Source organism: Columba livia, chromosome 1, assembly GCF_036013475.1.
Source record: "Columba livia isolate bColLiv1 breed racing homer chromosome 1, bColLiv1.pat.W.v2, whole genome shotgun sequence".
In the NCBI taxonomy this organism is placed as follows: Eukaryota; Metazoa; Chordata; class Aves; order Columbiformes; family Columbidae; genus Columba; species Columba livia.
The window spans coordinates 203,869,615-203,885,422 of record NC_088602.1 but is presented as its reverse complement, the minus strand read 5'-3'; the positions used below and the strand labels follow the sequence as shown (position 1 = coordinate 203,885,422).

Here is a 15,808-nt window from a genome sequence, read left to right as displayed (position 1 = left end):
AGTTCCAAGGTTGAACTTTGCCTGGTGTGCTTTGAGGTTAGCAGGATAGGGAATGATTTCCACAATTATTTGATTCCCATCAGCAGTTTTCCCTCACGCTCTGCCTCTGGAGTTGAACAGTTACACAATCCTAAAAATTTTCTGCATCAAAAATATACAGAAGAAAATAAGACTAAAAAACACGAGATTTTTCTGCTAACCCACCAGTAATTTTGTATATACAAACACAGATACAGTTTAAAGGCACCAAAAGTCATCACGATGTCGCTACTCCCTTCTGCATTGCAGAACTTTAAATAACCTGGATACCCCAGCGCAGTCCATGAGGTTTTGTTTTCAGCAGGACACGACAGACACCACCACATATGCCAAGCATGTAGCAGATTTTATTAAGCATAACTTTGGTTCTAAGTATTTCACCCTCACTCTCGTAATACCTTTAGTTAAAAACAATTATACAAGAGCAAATACAAAAAATATTAAATTATGAAAACAAATCCATTAAGGCTCCCTTTTTATATTTATATATATTTATATATGTACACTCAACCAAGTGCAGATATTAACAGAAGGTTAAAGCCACAAAAATGCTAAAAAATTTACTATCCTATCAAAAGCAAGAGTTTTAAAAAAGTACAAAGTGGTAAGTGAGCCATTTTCAAATCACTGAAGTATTTGCCTCAAATCGGTTGCTTCAAAACCCACACAGCTAAAGGTCGATCAGGAATTGCTTCTGCTCCCTGACAAGCAGTTTCTTACTCGAGTAGCCGCACGGGACGCTTGTGGCGTGATGAGCGGACCACCCATTTAAGCATTGCCCATTCTAGCCCAATCCTGACTTAAAAGACAAGCTTTTGCCCGTCAAATCGACAAAAAAGGTGGCTGGAATTGCTAGACTAAAGGGGCAGTGGAATTGCGAGATGTTCTAACACACACGTTGATGATCTGTTCACACAGAGAATTAATTCCAACTGGAAACAAAAACCTACTTCACACCGTATGTACAAGGGAGTTTTCTGGCCTCCTGTGTTTCAGAATGAGCTCTACCCTGAATCACAAGCTGGCATGGAGAGAAAGTAGAAGGTCTTCAGCCTTGGAGGGCCCAACCCAACACCCACTGAAGCCAAAGAGGGGTCCTCATCCCCCACTGCCTCCCGTGCCTTTTGGATTACGCCAACTTGGCCGCACTGGCCACGTTCACCACAGGGAAATGGCTGAGAAGAAACGGTCTGCTCAAGCCAGAGAATGGTTTCCTCACCAATTTCTACACATTTCCATACTGAGCAGAAGGTTAATTGTAGAGTGGAAACCAAGAGTGTGAAGTTTGTTAGGCTGGGAACAGCTCAGATAAAACATGAGCGTGGCGCGGAAGGCTCATACATAGTGCTCTCTTAACGAGATAAAACAAAATCAGTGCAAGTGTTTGAATAATTTGCTGCCAGAAAGGAAGATCCTCTCCTTCCAGAAGAAGGAAAGGAGAGAGGGAAGAACCTGCAGCACTCAGGGTGCTCCTTTGTTGAGAAAATACACGGAAGTGTCTTACGTTTGGCCTTTGTCTTTCGTATGTCCATAATCTGAAGAGTCTGGTAGACCATCTTCACATTTAATCTTCCAGACGTCAGTCACACTGCAAGTCCAAATCAATGGCAATACACTTATCACAATTCAATCTACTCTCAATCTGATTATGTCCTCATGAAAAATGCCGGAATCTTGACAAATTGAAGTCTGTATCTAGGAAACATTTCTAATTGTGACCACTTTGCCCAAGTGCTATGCTGAAATTGTATTTAAAACATCCAATACTTACAGGAAAGGCAGAAGGAACTAAAAACCAAACCAACGAACCCTCCCCCACCACCTTTACAATACAAACACGCCACTGTTGATATTAATAAGAAGTGGTTTTGAACAGCTATGTCCAATATAATTACAACGTAGAAATAGCAACCTAAGGCAAAGACTAGGGATCAGATCCTCAGCTGATATGGGTGAACACAGCTTCAGTGAGAGCTGGGGCTGTGCTGGCCAAGGACGATCAGGATTTCTCCCCAGCTTCTGAAAATAAGATATCTGCACCCATTCACACCAGGTAAGAATCCAGTCCTGGAATCCTACATGAGTAATCTGTTCCCCTCTCCTCATCCCAGGCTTCCCTGGATAACTAGTAGTCATAAGCATAAAGGATCAGATTCTGTCATCCCCGTGCAAGCTGAGCAATATTCTATTTAATGGCAAGTCGCAGGGGCAACTCGTGGAAAGGCAAAAGGTGACAGAATGGGACCCTAAGACTCAGTGGTAACACACTTCCCTCCTTTCTTGAGGCTAAAGGAAGGACAGGATAAAATGAATTTCATATTATGCCTCACTTTAGAGAAAAAGATCCATTTCAGTAGATCCCAATGATCAGTTTGGTCTGGCTTAAACACTGCTCTGTTGCAGGAGCCACAGCAAGCTCCTGCAAGGAACTGATAGCAGATGAGATTCCTGTTTCAGTTCCAGCAAGTGAGTTTAAACACTCCCAAGTAATGTGTTAGCACTGCAAGCAGATCAGCATGTCCTCAGAGAAGAAAGGCCACAACAGTAAAGGAAGCAGGATTTCAAAACACAAAGTAGTAGAAGACAGGTCATTTTGCATTAAGAGACAGAGGTAAACTCACAGGTAGCACTGCACAGGCCTGTTCACAAGGTTGTAAGTTTACAGACAGAGATAAATCAGCTTCTGGGTTCTCTCTGGTGAGAGGATCGTGTTTCTGCTCTTTCCATAGCCCAAATTCTATACGTAAAACAGGGAGAACGAGGCTTTAAGGCTGCTTGACTGTTCATTGCTGGTGAAGTTTAAGTATTCTCAGTTTGCTCACACCTGTCTATCCTAGTGGGGATGGGCAGCAGTGATCAACATACCTTGTATCCTCCCAGATTTGATAAAAAAATCCAAGTAAGCACAAATTATTGTGTAATATGCACAAGCTGTAGGCCTAGATGGAGGAAATATACCTGCACAGCAAAGCTTCTTCAGAAACCACAGGAGAAATTTTGTTCTGTTTTAAAGCAAAATATAATCTGTGTTATCTCCACTACACTAGGATCACAAGAGATAAAGCAGTGCAACACTGAAGGAGTTTCTCTAGTATCCCTGGTTAAAATCTCTGAGTAAGCACATGATGCTGGTCCCTGACACGGAACTGACAGACAGACTCCTTATCCAGCGATCTCAGGACTGCATTTGGCAAGTCAATCTGTTTATGGTACTTGTCTTTTTAACCCACGCGCCTCAGAAATTCAAAAACTCATCTTCAGTAAGTGTCAGCTGGATGCTGTTATCTTCCCTCTTGAGGGGCAAATCTGAGACAACTTGCAAAAGCCTCTCTCTGCAGGAAAGCTGCGAGTCTTAGCGGGCACCGGCTCTAGGAGTCTGGTGCTTCTGTAGCGTCCTGGACCGTCCTCCTCAGGTTGCCCTTGACTTTGACAAATTCAGGTGCGTTTTCCTGCTCTTCCTGTATCTTCTGTTGCTCTAGTTCCAGCTTAAAAGAGAATCACATGTAAAGAAAAAAATGTGTGAGTCAGATCATTGAAATGCAAGACAAAAAAAATAAAGGTTTAAAGAAACGGCCATGCAAAACTCTTTAAATTGCTTCCTTTCTCGCATGGAAAAGATAAAGCCAAATTTCTTTGGGAGTATCTGTTCTCACAAACAATAAATCTTTCCAAACCCTTGGCTCTAGCTTGTTCCAGATGTCCACCTTTGCCAGATGCACAAAAACTCTACAAGCCCAGTAGAAGAACAAGATTTTTGAAGAAATTCTTGGACATCCTCATTAAAGAGCCAACCATAAACCTCTCCTCTGGCTTCTACAACAGGGCATGGATAAATGTGCCTTGTGGGAGAAGACATGCAAACAGCTACTACTTAGCATACTTGCCAAATCTATTTCTGAGTGTCTAGGTATGGATTTCTGTATCTAACTTGAGCCTCTTTTGGTGTATCTGTTTAGTCTATCACAAAAAGTGATTTAAAAAAATAAAAAGAAACCTCCTTAGCCTTTAGTTGTTCATTTTTGAGAGCCCATCTGCTGATATTTTTAACCCTGTTGGAGCTTCTGCCCATGCAGATGCTTGAAATTCCCATGTGAGGTCAGACACCCTGCGCTGCAGGGCCAGGCCATACAGTGCCCATATAGAATGTGTCCTACATGTCGCACAGAATATGGATTGTTTGACAACCCTCAGTGAAGGCACAAAGGAAGAAAGAGCCATTTAAAAAACTCTTGAAAGGAGCTTTGTGGCGTTTTTTTAACAGACCAAGGTCTCAATGATTAATGGGGACCACGTACGCCTCACCTAAATAATCTTTCTTTTGTCTCTGGCTCACTGACAAAGGACATATCTTGTTACAGTAAATCATGACAACATTTCTCCACTAGTAGTGCTGTCAATTAATGCCATTCCTACGATGTTTACAAAGTCACAAAGTTGTTTGCAATGGGCAGGCTTTTCCTCTTGTAACAGAATTTTCTATTCTACATATACCCTCGGATGGCTCCGTTTCAAATCAAATCTTCCCACAAGCTGAACCATTTGAAGCTGGGCCCTCAGGAGCAGAAAGGAAAAGTGACAGGATGATACACTTAAAAACAGAATATCATTCTCCCTCCAAAAGTATTTCTAAGCCTAATTTAAAAGAAACTATAACAAAACCCCCTAAACCTAAAAAATTGTTGGATTATACCTCATTTTCAACAGAGTAATTATTTGGATTAATTGATTTCCACTGAGAAAAACAAGAGATGCTGTTTTAAGCCATTTATTAATTTAGAGATAAATGCAATGCTTGACGCACTGTGACTTCTTTACTGAGGTGTTTTGCTGTATAACTATTAACATTTCATCGCAGGTTCTCCAAGTGCCTTCAGAGGCGCAAAGACATTTGTCAGGTTCTGTGCCCGGCAGCGAGCTTCACCACCACAAACTCCAACCCCACATCATCTCCATGCTCGGGGTCTGAGGATCCTTCACGTGAAAACACCAATTGGCTCATATATTTTAAGGCTATAAAAGATCTTTTTAAAGTCTTCTAGTTTCTTACGTAAGGCAGACACCATATGCGGTTCCTGCACTGTGACAACAAACAGGCAGTTGTAGAGTGTGATTTGACTCATCCTAAAAAAAACATATCTGCATTTGATCAGAGGAAATGTGCCAAAAATCGGCTGTTGCTTCTTTTCTGCCTATAAAGGGAGTACTGGGTAAGCAGCTCAGACGTAGGTGCGGTAGGTGTGTGAAGGTGGTGTTGTTATTCCCCATATTACCTGCTCCAGTTTCTGCTGCCGTTTCAGTAGCTCTATTTCCAGGTCCGATTTCTTCTTTTGTGCCTCCTCTTCTTTTTGTTGTTTAATAACTTGATCTCGTTTCCTTTTCTCCATCACCTTCTGTAGCTCTGGTTTGTTCTGAGGTGCAAGACCCCTTCAAGTTCAATGGAAGGAATGTGGGGAGGGGGAGAAACAGGGAAGAAAGATGAGTTTTAATTAGCAGAAATTCACACAGATTTATAGGCAGGTTTTCTAATGTCAAGCAGTTGCCTATTTAGATACATTGGAATATAAATATTCAATTAAAAGGAAAAAAACATGCAGACATTTGCCTGGTTACTAACCAAAACCCTAAACTAGAATGTAAGCCATATTATTACTGAGGATACTCCCTTATAACATACATGTTAGAGTTTCTCCTGTATAATTCACTATTTTGACTTTCATCTTTAGTCTTCCCTCTATTCTCTCAATTCCGTAAGAATGAATTAAATAAACTATCACAAATCAAGACTCCAGCAGAGCTAGAAACAAACTTTGGACAAAAAGAATTCCGTTGCTGGCTGATAACCCGGAGAGATTGTGTTCAGACAGGGTATGATGCTGTCGAAGTTTGCACGGACAGAACAAAAAGTGACCTCCCTTTGGATTTTCTCAGCTTGCTCCTGCAAATTGTGGATTCTGTCCCTCCTCGAACATGTGGCAGGTTTACCCACGCCTGGCTGCAAAGCTGTTTCCAGTGAGAGGCTACACTCCAAATCACAAAGAGGCTAAGACAACAAAAATCCAGAATAAAAAGGTTGCAGTCACCTTGGAGACCAGACAAAGGCTGGAGGATTCTCCCTCTTGCAAGGTTTTAGCTACTACATCAACTGAATGTTTCAGGTCTGTTCAGCACAAATTGCTTTCCAAGCCAACTACGCGGAAATGAGAAAGCTCAGACCTTGGGAAGATGCACGACTTTATTTATACAGGCACACACACACACACACACACACTCTCACTCCTATTTATTTGTGTGATTTCAGCTATTTCTTTAATCTCTGTTATGACAAGACGTTTTCAAAATTTCTTCTAAGATTCAAAGCTCTCCCAGTTATTCAGATATTAGTATCACTTAAGTCTGACCAGAAAGATCTGAAATTTGTCTTTGTTATTGTTGTCTGTGAAGACCATTATGTGAAAACATACAAGCATTAAGTTTAACATCGACCATTTTTTATTTCAACTTTAAGAAATTCAATAATCTGAATAAGCTTTCAGAAAGTATATTTTTACCCTTTTTACCCTTCCCCAGGTATCTGTGGTTGCCTAATTCTTCTAGAATATGCATATGTGACAGTGTATCCAATAATACATTAAAATGTCATTTTATGGTGACATCTATGAACGACTCCATATATTATGCAACACTCTGTCCCTGTACATACCCTGACAGCAAAATCAAATATTTAGCAACACCAAATGTGTTCCCTATTTCTCATAATGGATCTCATGGTCTGAATGCAACAGAAGCTACAAGACTGTGTTAATATTTAATGTTTCATGCTATTTTAATTACATTTTAACACATGAAGCTTAAATCAGGCAGAGAAAAGCTGGAGTGATTTTTTTATTACTAGTACTGGTTCAGTGAGAGCTGAATCAATGGAAACTTGTGTGCTGGCAATTAGCAATCAAGATAGCCATGTACCAGAGGCAAGCTGCTAAGCAACATTACTTGTTCCTGATTTTATTAAATAAGTTTGCACACAACAAAGCAGAGATAGAAGAGTGATTTGGATGTGCTGTAGCTGCAGCAAAGAGGACCCACCGACATATAAGTAAATACAACCTCTCAGGCTAATCAGGTGGGGTTGGTGGCCAGATCTGTAGCAGAACAACTGTAACGTCAATCCTATTTTCACTCTCCCCATGTAAGGAAAAGCAACAAACAGGTGGCTACTGGATGGACTGAGAGGCTTGTATCACCTCCTTGTTCTGCCTAAAGTTTTGATATAGAGTAAGCAAAGGGTGCAACAAGTTAGAGCCGGTAGGGTTAAAACCTCCAGAATGGACAGGACCAATACTCTGCAGAGCTGAGGCTGAGGTTGAGTCCTAATATATAAAGCCAGTTTAAGAATAAGGGGAGGTTTAGATCGGATGTTAAGAAAAACTTCCTCACAGCAAGGGTTGTCAGGCATTGGAACAGTCTGCCCAGGAAAGCGGTGGAGTCACCATCCCTGGAGGGATTTGAAAGACACGTAGATGAGGTTCTTAGGGATGTGGTTTAGGGGTGGACTTGGCAGTGTGAGGTTATGGTTGGACTTGACCTTAAAGGTCTTTTTCCAACCAAAATGATTCTATGATTCTGTAAGTGACCAGTGCCTTGAGGTACCACCACCTGGATCTTTGTTTGCCCAAAACAACTATTAATACCACTTCTGCAAGTTTAAGAAATAACGATGTCAGTTCAAGACCCAACAGATGCTGCTCAAATGGAGAACGATCTGACCAGCATGGGTTAATATCTTCTAAGACCCAGAAATGGCTGTTCAGACCTGACCGGTCCAAAAACGAAGCTGCTGGTGCCTACACTGAGTCTTCACAAAAAAGTAAGGTACATGTTATGCAGACTTCTGTAAAAGCCCTAAAGTTCCTCCATATGTACAGCAATTCGCAGTAACAAAGCAGAACACAAGCCTAATATCTACATTACTGAAAAGCCTCATATCAGAGGTAGTACAGTGACACGAAGCACAGAAGACTAACCCTCTTTTCAAAAATACCAGTTTTTCTGCTGGTGAAAACCCTCCAAGTGTTTCATTTCTGCACCAATAAATAAGAATCTAAAATTAACAGCTGCAGCTAATCAAAATCACAATGAGAGTGGGTATTGAGGGCTGCACAACTCCTCTGTGTAATAGGATATTCTCCTAGAAGAAAAGAACTCCATACTATTTAGAAGTGCTTTATGCTTTCATAAACTTAAAAGAAAAAAAAATAGCCTTAATTTATTGCAGCCTCCACATCCTTTAGAATAAGATCATAAGTCAGGAAACTTCAACTATCTTTCTTTCAATGACTAAACTTCTTGGTGCCAGGAACTGACTTTGATGTTTAATCCCATTAACAAAAAATAGGACAAACACCTATTTAGGCCAGTTTCTTCCAATTCAGTCAGCATTCCGTAAAACATTCCTACTTCTTCCTTACTAAAGAAAATCTGTATTGTGCATGCAATTCATTTAGAATTAAGTATCTAAGGCTAGCATTTGGGAGGATTTTGCTATTACATATAGAAAAGACCCCTTCTCCCTTCCAGAGGGGAGGGGGAAAAAGGAAAATAAAAGAAACTCTCATCTTTCATAATGTGACTCTCCCTGTTAAATAGACAAATCTAGCTGTGCTGGAATAGACAAAGCAACAGCTTCCTCCTCTCCTTTATTAAGGTGCTGCGTCTCAAAGCGCCTGAATGGCCACTACCAGCAGCTTTATTCTCAAATGCACTCTGAAACACTCTTCTTCCACCTCTGTTCTGTGGATCCCCACACTTTAGCCTTTGGAAAGCCAACTCTGGACAGCTTCAATGCATCAAATCGCTAATTTATTCATGGGAAGGTTCTGTTTGTTTAAATGCAGGAGCCTCAACAGGCTTGGTGGCTTCTCGTCCAGTGTCTGGTCTGGTGGCTGTTGTCTCAGTATGTTTTTCTAAATGAGCCCTCCGTTGCTGAAGAGATTGAATAACAGAACTTCAGCAATCTCTGCGCCAAGTGCTTGTGTCTCTGAAGTTGATGAAATAAAGTCCCAGTTATTTGAATCTTTAAAAGCAATATATAGAGCATCTGTGCATCCCATCCCAGAACGAAGTAGTATTTGCATAACATACAAAGAACCACTTGTGCAGCAGTGGTGCAGGCACTGGACTATCCCGCTGCATCGCAAGGAAGATCAAGTAAGCAGAGAGCAGTTTTGTATGAAATAAAATACAAGATTTCTTCAGAACTGGTTCCATAAACTCAGTGCGCTGGGAATGAGGAAAACCCACAGATTTTTATCATGCTGCTGGTAATAGCAAAAATGTTGTCAAATATTTGATAAAGTTAAGAGCTCAGGATAAATCACAGTGCCCAGGTAACCAATATAAAATGTGATAGGGGAGAACTGAACTGCTTTCCCCTGAAACTGACCCTTTGTGAGTACTCAGAAAAATGAAGCGAGAAGTCTTTTACAACATGCTTTTTGCAGAGCAACTGGAATTCAAACAGAAATAAATGCCACGGTCAAGAATCAGAGACCTTTCATCTACAAGATCTGAATCAACAAAAAGCATGTGCTGGGTTTTGGATAAAATGTCATTTTGATGAAGCTAAAACTCAAGCTGTGTGTTTGGGGTGGGAGGGTGGCACAAGTGATTTTTAGACTCTTACCTTTTCTGATTCATCAGCAGCTCTCTGTGGAGATCTTGATGATTCCGGGATGATTTCACAGGATTAATTAATTTCTGGGGTCTAATTAATTCAGGATTGTCATCATCTATGTAGTCTGGTTCAGCCATAATCTTTCTTGGAATGGGATATGGATCTTTGGGTTCAGTGTCCTTATTCACAGTATCTGTAGAACAGGGAAAAAGCTGCAGTAAATCTACATTGAAAGGCTTTTTAAAGATGTATTAAAACATCAAGGCAGCATATTACACTGGCAAAAGCTATGCTTTTCCCAGATTAATTTTGTGTGTGTTGAGTAACGGCTCTCAGAGCAAACATTAGTAGTATCTATTTAAATAAATGGCAATTTCACAACAATGTCATCTCCAAGAGCCTCCATCCATTGACTCGGAGACACAGATTCCTTCCACTTTAAGAACAATTAGACAAATAATTTAGGTTAAGTGTGTGAAGAGCCCTATTGATTTTAATAAGCCTACTCAGACGAAGCATTTCTAGATCAGCAATACCGAGACCCTAAAGACATTTAAAATACTGTCTATATTAAATACTATAAATGCGTACCAAAGCCATATAGAGTCTCACTTTCTGCCACCAGTATCATGTCAGCTACAGGGAAAACACCTCCTGTGGATAAGCCCTGAACTGTACTGAGCAAAAGCTTCCATGTGGAAATTGCCAGATCTGCGTTTGTTGGGACAGAGGTCAGATTGCTGAGTGGAAAGGTAGGGAAGAAAAAGCTGGGTGAGCTTGTTTCTTTAAGGCCATATTTCACCCAGTGAAAATCCACAGAAGTCGACTGATCTGAAGGCAATGAAGACTTGATGATTTACATCATCTGGAAATCTGGCATTTTCCTATCCTGCTGTAGAAAGCATATCTATATACCAAATCACAACACTTTTAATCAACTGATCAGCTGATAAGTAAGCTTTATTTTCAAATAATGCATATGTAGCCATTCATACTCCCATCAAAGCCACAGTCACTGAAAGTTCAGCATCCAAACCAAAGCACGTTCAGAGCAATTCTGCCTCTGTTTGCTGCTGTGGAAACCTGCAGGCAGAACCTGGTGCACTGCGATTATCAGTTTGATGAAACATTGGCCCCTCAAACAGACCCCAAAATTTTAATCTCACAGCATGTGGGTCTACAGACATGAATTGATGGGACATGAAAGAAAAGGCAAGAGACCTCCATTAGCCTGGCTGGCCGAACAGCTGAGTGCTGCACACCGTACAGTACGGGGCTATGAGAAATCAGAGAATCCCTGCGATCGGCCCCGTATTTTCCAGTAAAAGCTGAATACGCGCTTTAATTTAAATCCTGCTGTTACCAGCCCTTCCCTCCCTCTCACGCCACAGAGCTGTAAAACCTAACTTCAGCCTCAGATTAATCCCTAAACTATTTTGTTTCATTAGGAATCTCATATTGTTGCTCAGAGGGTCTGATTGAAAATCCATTTGATACAGTGGAGAGATTTCCACTAATTCTTCAGTACATGAACACTGAACAGAACAACCATCACCATGCTCTGGTTGCACATGCACTTAGAGACAAAGAAGCAAAACAGCAGGACTAAGTTTTCAGTGGATTCGGGGAAGCCACTCTGGATTTGAATGTGTCCAATGGATCCTGAACAGCCCTTTCAGCCTCTTTGTCTGAAAGCATGATGTAATTGTGTTTTACTGGTGCTACATCTCACACACCAAGTTTGTACGGAGCAAAGTCGATGAGAAATGGCTTACCAGTGTGAGCCGCTCTCAGGGTGGTCCCTGCATTAGTTTTTCAAGGCAATTTTATATGAAACGTTTTTGAACTCTGTGGGGGTGCTAGTTCTCACATGGATCTCTGGAACTAATATAAAAATTGCCCACAGTTCACAGCTATGTAAGTATATTGCTGTACATTACATAAAACTCTTAATGACATTGATCATGCAATAAAAATATTACCCATTACCCCTTAGAGTCCTCCTTGCTTCAGTCAAGCAACCAGCTATCACCACAGGTGCCAAATATACAGGTTCATTGGAAAATTAAGGTCAGAAGAAACCTGGAAAGTTTCTAGTTCAACTTCCAGATAAGAGCAGGAGCAGCTGTAAGATCAGACTAAGCTGCTCAGGGCTTTACCCATAGAATCATAGAATGTCCTGAGTTGGAAGGGACCCACAAGGAGCATTGCATCACAGAACCACAGAATGTCAGGAATTGCAAGGGACCTCGAAACATCATCCAGTCCAATCCCCCTGCCGGAGCAGGAACACCCAGATGAGGTTACACAGGAAGGTCTCCAGGCAAGTTTTGAATGTCTCCAGAGGACACTCCACAACCTCCCTGGGCAGCCTGTTCCAGTGTTCTGTTACCCTCACCATGAAGAACTATCCAATGCCCCACATCCTACCATTGGTTGCCACCGAGAAGAGCCTGGCTCCATCCTCGTGACACTCACCCTTTACATATTTAAAAACATTAATGAGTCTCCTCTTCTCCAGCTCCAGAGCCCCAGCTCCCTCAGCCTTTCCTCACACAGGAGATGCTCCACTCCCTCCATCATCTCTGTTGCCCTGCGCTGGACTCTCTCCAGCAGTTCCCTATCCTTCTGGAACTGAGGAGCCACAACTGGACACAATATTCCAGATGTGGTCTCACCAGGGCAGAGTAGAGGGGCAGGAGAACCTCTCTGACCTACTGACCACCCCCCTTCTAATACACTCCAGGATGCCACTGGCCTTCCTGGACACAAGGGCCCAGTGCTGGCTCATGGTCATCCTGCTGTCCACCAGGACCCCCAGTTCATCTCCTGTCCCTGCACAGGACAACCCCACAGTTCACACCATGTGTCTGAGGGTGTTGTCCAGTCTCTTCTTGAACACTATGAGGCTTGCGGCCGTGACACCTCCCTGGGAGCCTGTTCCAGTGCTCCAGCACCCTCTGGGTGAAGAACCTTTTCCTCATGTCCAACCTGAACCTTCCCTGCCACATCTTCCTGCCATTTCCTTGGGTTCTATCACTGGTCACCAGAGAGAAGAGCTCAGCCCTTGTCCCTCCTCCTCCCTTGTGATGAAGCTGTAGCCGCCACAAGCTCTCCCCTCAGTCTCCTCCAGGCTAAACAAACTGAGTGACTTTAGCTGCTCCTCATAAGTCTTCTTCTCCAAACCCTTCACCAGCTTCGTAGCCTCTTCTGGACACTCTCTAGCAGCTTTATATCTTGTTTTTTTATCCTGTGACGTGCAGACCTGCACACAGTGCCGCAGGTGAGGCGGCACCAGCGCAGAGCAGAGTGGGACACCCTGTTCATCTCTCTTCATGGTGAAGATTTTCCTTACACCCATACAAACAACTTCTTTCAACTCATGTCTGTTGCTTCTTGCCCTCTGGCCGTGCACCACAATGCAGAGCCTGCTTCTGTCTCTCAGTAAGTTCCTCCTCGGCACAGGGGCTGCTCTCAAGTCTCCCCAGCCCTGTCTCTGCTTGGGCTGAGCCAGCCCAGGTCCCTCAGCCTCCACCACAGCACCTACACTCTGCCCGCAGCCCATCTCGGTGGCCCTTTGCTCAACTTACATCTCAATTCCCTCACTGTTTAATTGCAGGCCATAATAAAAAGAACCGAAACCCCTCAAAAATCCAGAACACAACATACTTCTCAATTTGCACCATGTTGCACCATGCTGTTACTAAAAAGTGTGTGGAAGTCTATTCTCCTAACCATAAATATTTAACAAACTAGCTACAGCTTGGTTGTTTTGTTTTTAATAAGGACACAATTCCTACCTTATCAGCATTCACAACACGCTTATCACAACAAAAACAACTCCAATGTTACATATCCAGCCTTCACCCCAAATAAACCTGCTCTGTAAATATTTGGTTTTCTGCACTCTCTCAGTCCTGTTGCATCGATGGGGCTGTGAGCCTTCTACAAGGTTTTATCACAGACAGCTCTCCATTAAAGTACATCCAAAAATAACCTGCTGCTTCTCTCAAGACAAGTCTTGTGTTTGCTAGGGTGAAGAAAAACTCAGAATTACCCTACAACTGTCATAAACAATGTACTATTTTTCTAACACAAGCCCCTGAAAAAACAATTTGACTCAATAATTTCTCAGTAAGTTTGATGTAATATTTTGCAGCACGTAGATTTGCCTTTGGCAAGCCCTTAAAATGAAGTCTATTTAATCTTCTTTCTTCTGTCCCATCTCTGTTTTTAAAAACATGTATTCAACTCAGAGGTCAGGAACTGTGGTTTCCTTGTGTAACACAAACTCCACTAGCAGCAAACTTGAATGAATAAAACTCCCCTGGGAACTGCAGACGCTTTCTGTGTGTGATTAAGCTGTAAGTGATTTCAGGCAGGATTTCCAGCCAGAGCCAGCAAAACAGGGCACCCGGTTCCCACTCAGTGAATCCTCTCACACCCTTTGCAAACCTCAGTCCTGGCTCAAGGCCACCAACCCAGTCCTGCAGAGTCACCGTGTAATATTAGACACCAACAATAAATTAAGGCGGTGTGATTTCTACCCGTGCCCTTTCAAAGCAACATTTACAAGAGTACCAGTGAGTTACATGGAAAAAGGAAACTGAGGCACAAACAAATCGCCAGGTAACGACGGGCAGGATCAGAGCAGGCAGTGCAGCCCCAGAGCTTTATTCTGAGATTCAGGCTCACTCCAATAAACCAGTCAGGCGCAATGACAAAATACCTTAAAAATCCTTAAACAAAGTTCAACTAATGTTCGAGCAATAACAATTAAATAATTCCACAAGTCTCTAGTGCTCATCAGCACGGAAGTCACAACCATAAAGCTGCTTTCATATCATCACTAGGTGCAACGGCGGGACATGAATAATCCAAATAATCACTTAGCAGGAATGTGCTGATTTACGAGCATCTAAGAGGCTCTTTATAACCATCTACTATTACATGATCACTACGAATACACAATTAATTTCTGTGTTTCCCTGTTACCTTGCTCCAAAACAAAGGATTTGGGGGATGTTTTAGCTAAGCTTGGCTCAGGTTTAACACAGGCACTTATTTGGCAGGTGCTCCCCCAGCGCATTTGCTGAATCGGCTGCTGCTGCACAAGCAGCACAAAAGCATTCATCTACCCTACCTTGTCCTACCTGAGCAACACCCAGATTTTGTCCATGGCTTCTCACCTACACATGGATTTTCATCCAGAAAGAACACACCGGGCATCCAGCACGGAAGAGGAATTTTAACTCCTTAAACAGAATGCCAAAGCAATTTAAATTTTCCACTAAACAAGGTCTCTATATAAAAATAACTTCAAGTATCCACCCAGACAGAAGTTTAAGAAGTTTTCAGATACAAAGAGATACAAAGACACTCTTCAGATACAGCTTCAAAGACACAAAGACACAGCTTCAGATACAAAGACACTCTTAGAGCAATAAAGCAGTACCATACTGGTACCTCACTCTTGGAGAGCCAAGGCCAAGCTGTCACATACCTGCAATTCCCTCATTTATCTTCTTTGGAGCACAAGTAAATTCATGGAGAAGAGACCCTTCAAATTGATCACACTGAACAGATACAACTGAACCGGAGGGTGTGAGAAGCACCCAAGCTACATTTGGAGGAGATGTGTTTGCTTCCAATGTTATTTATTTTTTATTCTACCTATATAGGGGTTTTTCAGCAGAAGTCCCTTCATGGTATTAACACTGGAAACACACGTGCAAAGAGAACTGCAGACAGGCACCGGTGTTTTTAGCAGATTCAAGGCAGATCTTAAAATCAGGTTCAAGGTTCAGCAGCTGCCAGAGCTTTGCTTCATTGGGGCTCTCATGGCTTCCACAACAGACCGAAGTTCATGCCAAAAAAGCCCCAGGTTTATATGGTATGCAGGGAATTGCATTTATTTTCTATCTGGTATGAGGAATACCAGAAATTGCCCTCTACATATGGAATCCAAATATAAAAATTCCTGTGAGACACCATTTATTTTTATTATTATACATATATAAGGCGTTTTCGCCGTTCAAATGATTCCCACAACTACTTCCAGCTGTGAAAGCAGAGGCAGAGTTGAGGCCCCTTAAAAAG

The 15,808-nt window shown here is 42.2% G+C and overlaps 1 protein-coding gene across 5 annotated transcripts in view; it reads right to left on the bottom strand.

The window, feature by feature from the left end:
- Nucleotides 1-366: 366 nt before the first annotated feature.
- FAM107B (family with sequence similarity 107 member B) overlaps nucleotides 367-15,808 on the bottom strand; it is a 135,051-nt gene continuing 119,609 nt past the window's right edge. For all 5 annotated transcript variants that reach the window (XM_065049240.1, XM_065049241.1, XM_065049242.1 and 2 more), the window contains 3 exons: nucleotides 9,719-9,902; nucleotides 5,310-5,463; nucleotides 367-3,524 (listed from right to left, as the gene is read on the bottom strand). In XM_065049240.1, coding sequence (XP_064905312.1) covers nucleotides 3,408-3,524; nucleotides 5,310-5,463; nucleotides 9,719-9,902 — 455 coding nt within the window. In that variant the 3' untranslated portion in view covers nucleotides 367-3,407. The remainder of the gene's footprint in view (nucleotides 3,525-5,309; nucleotides 5,464-9,718; nucleotides 9,903-15,808) is intronic.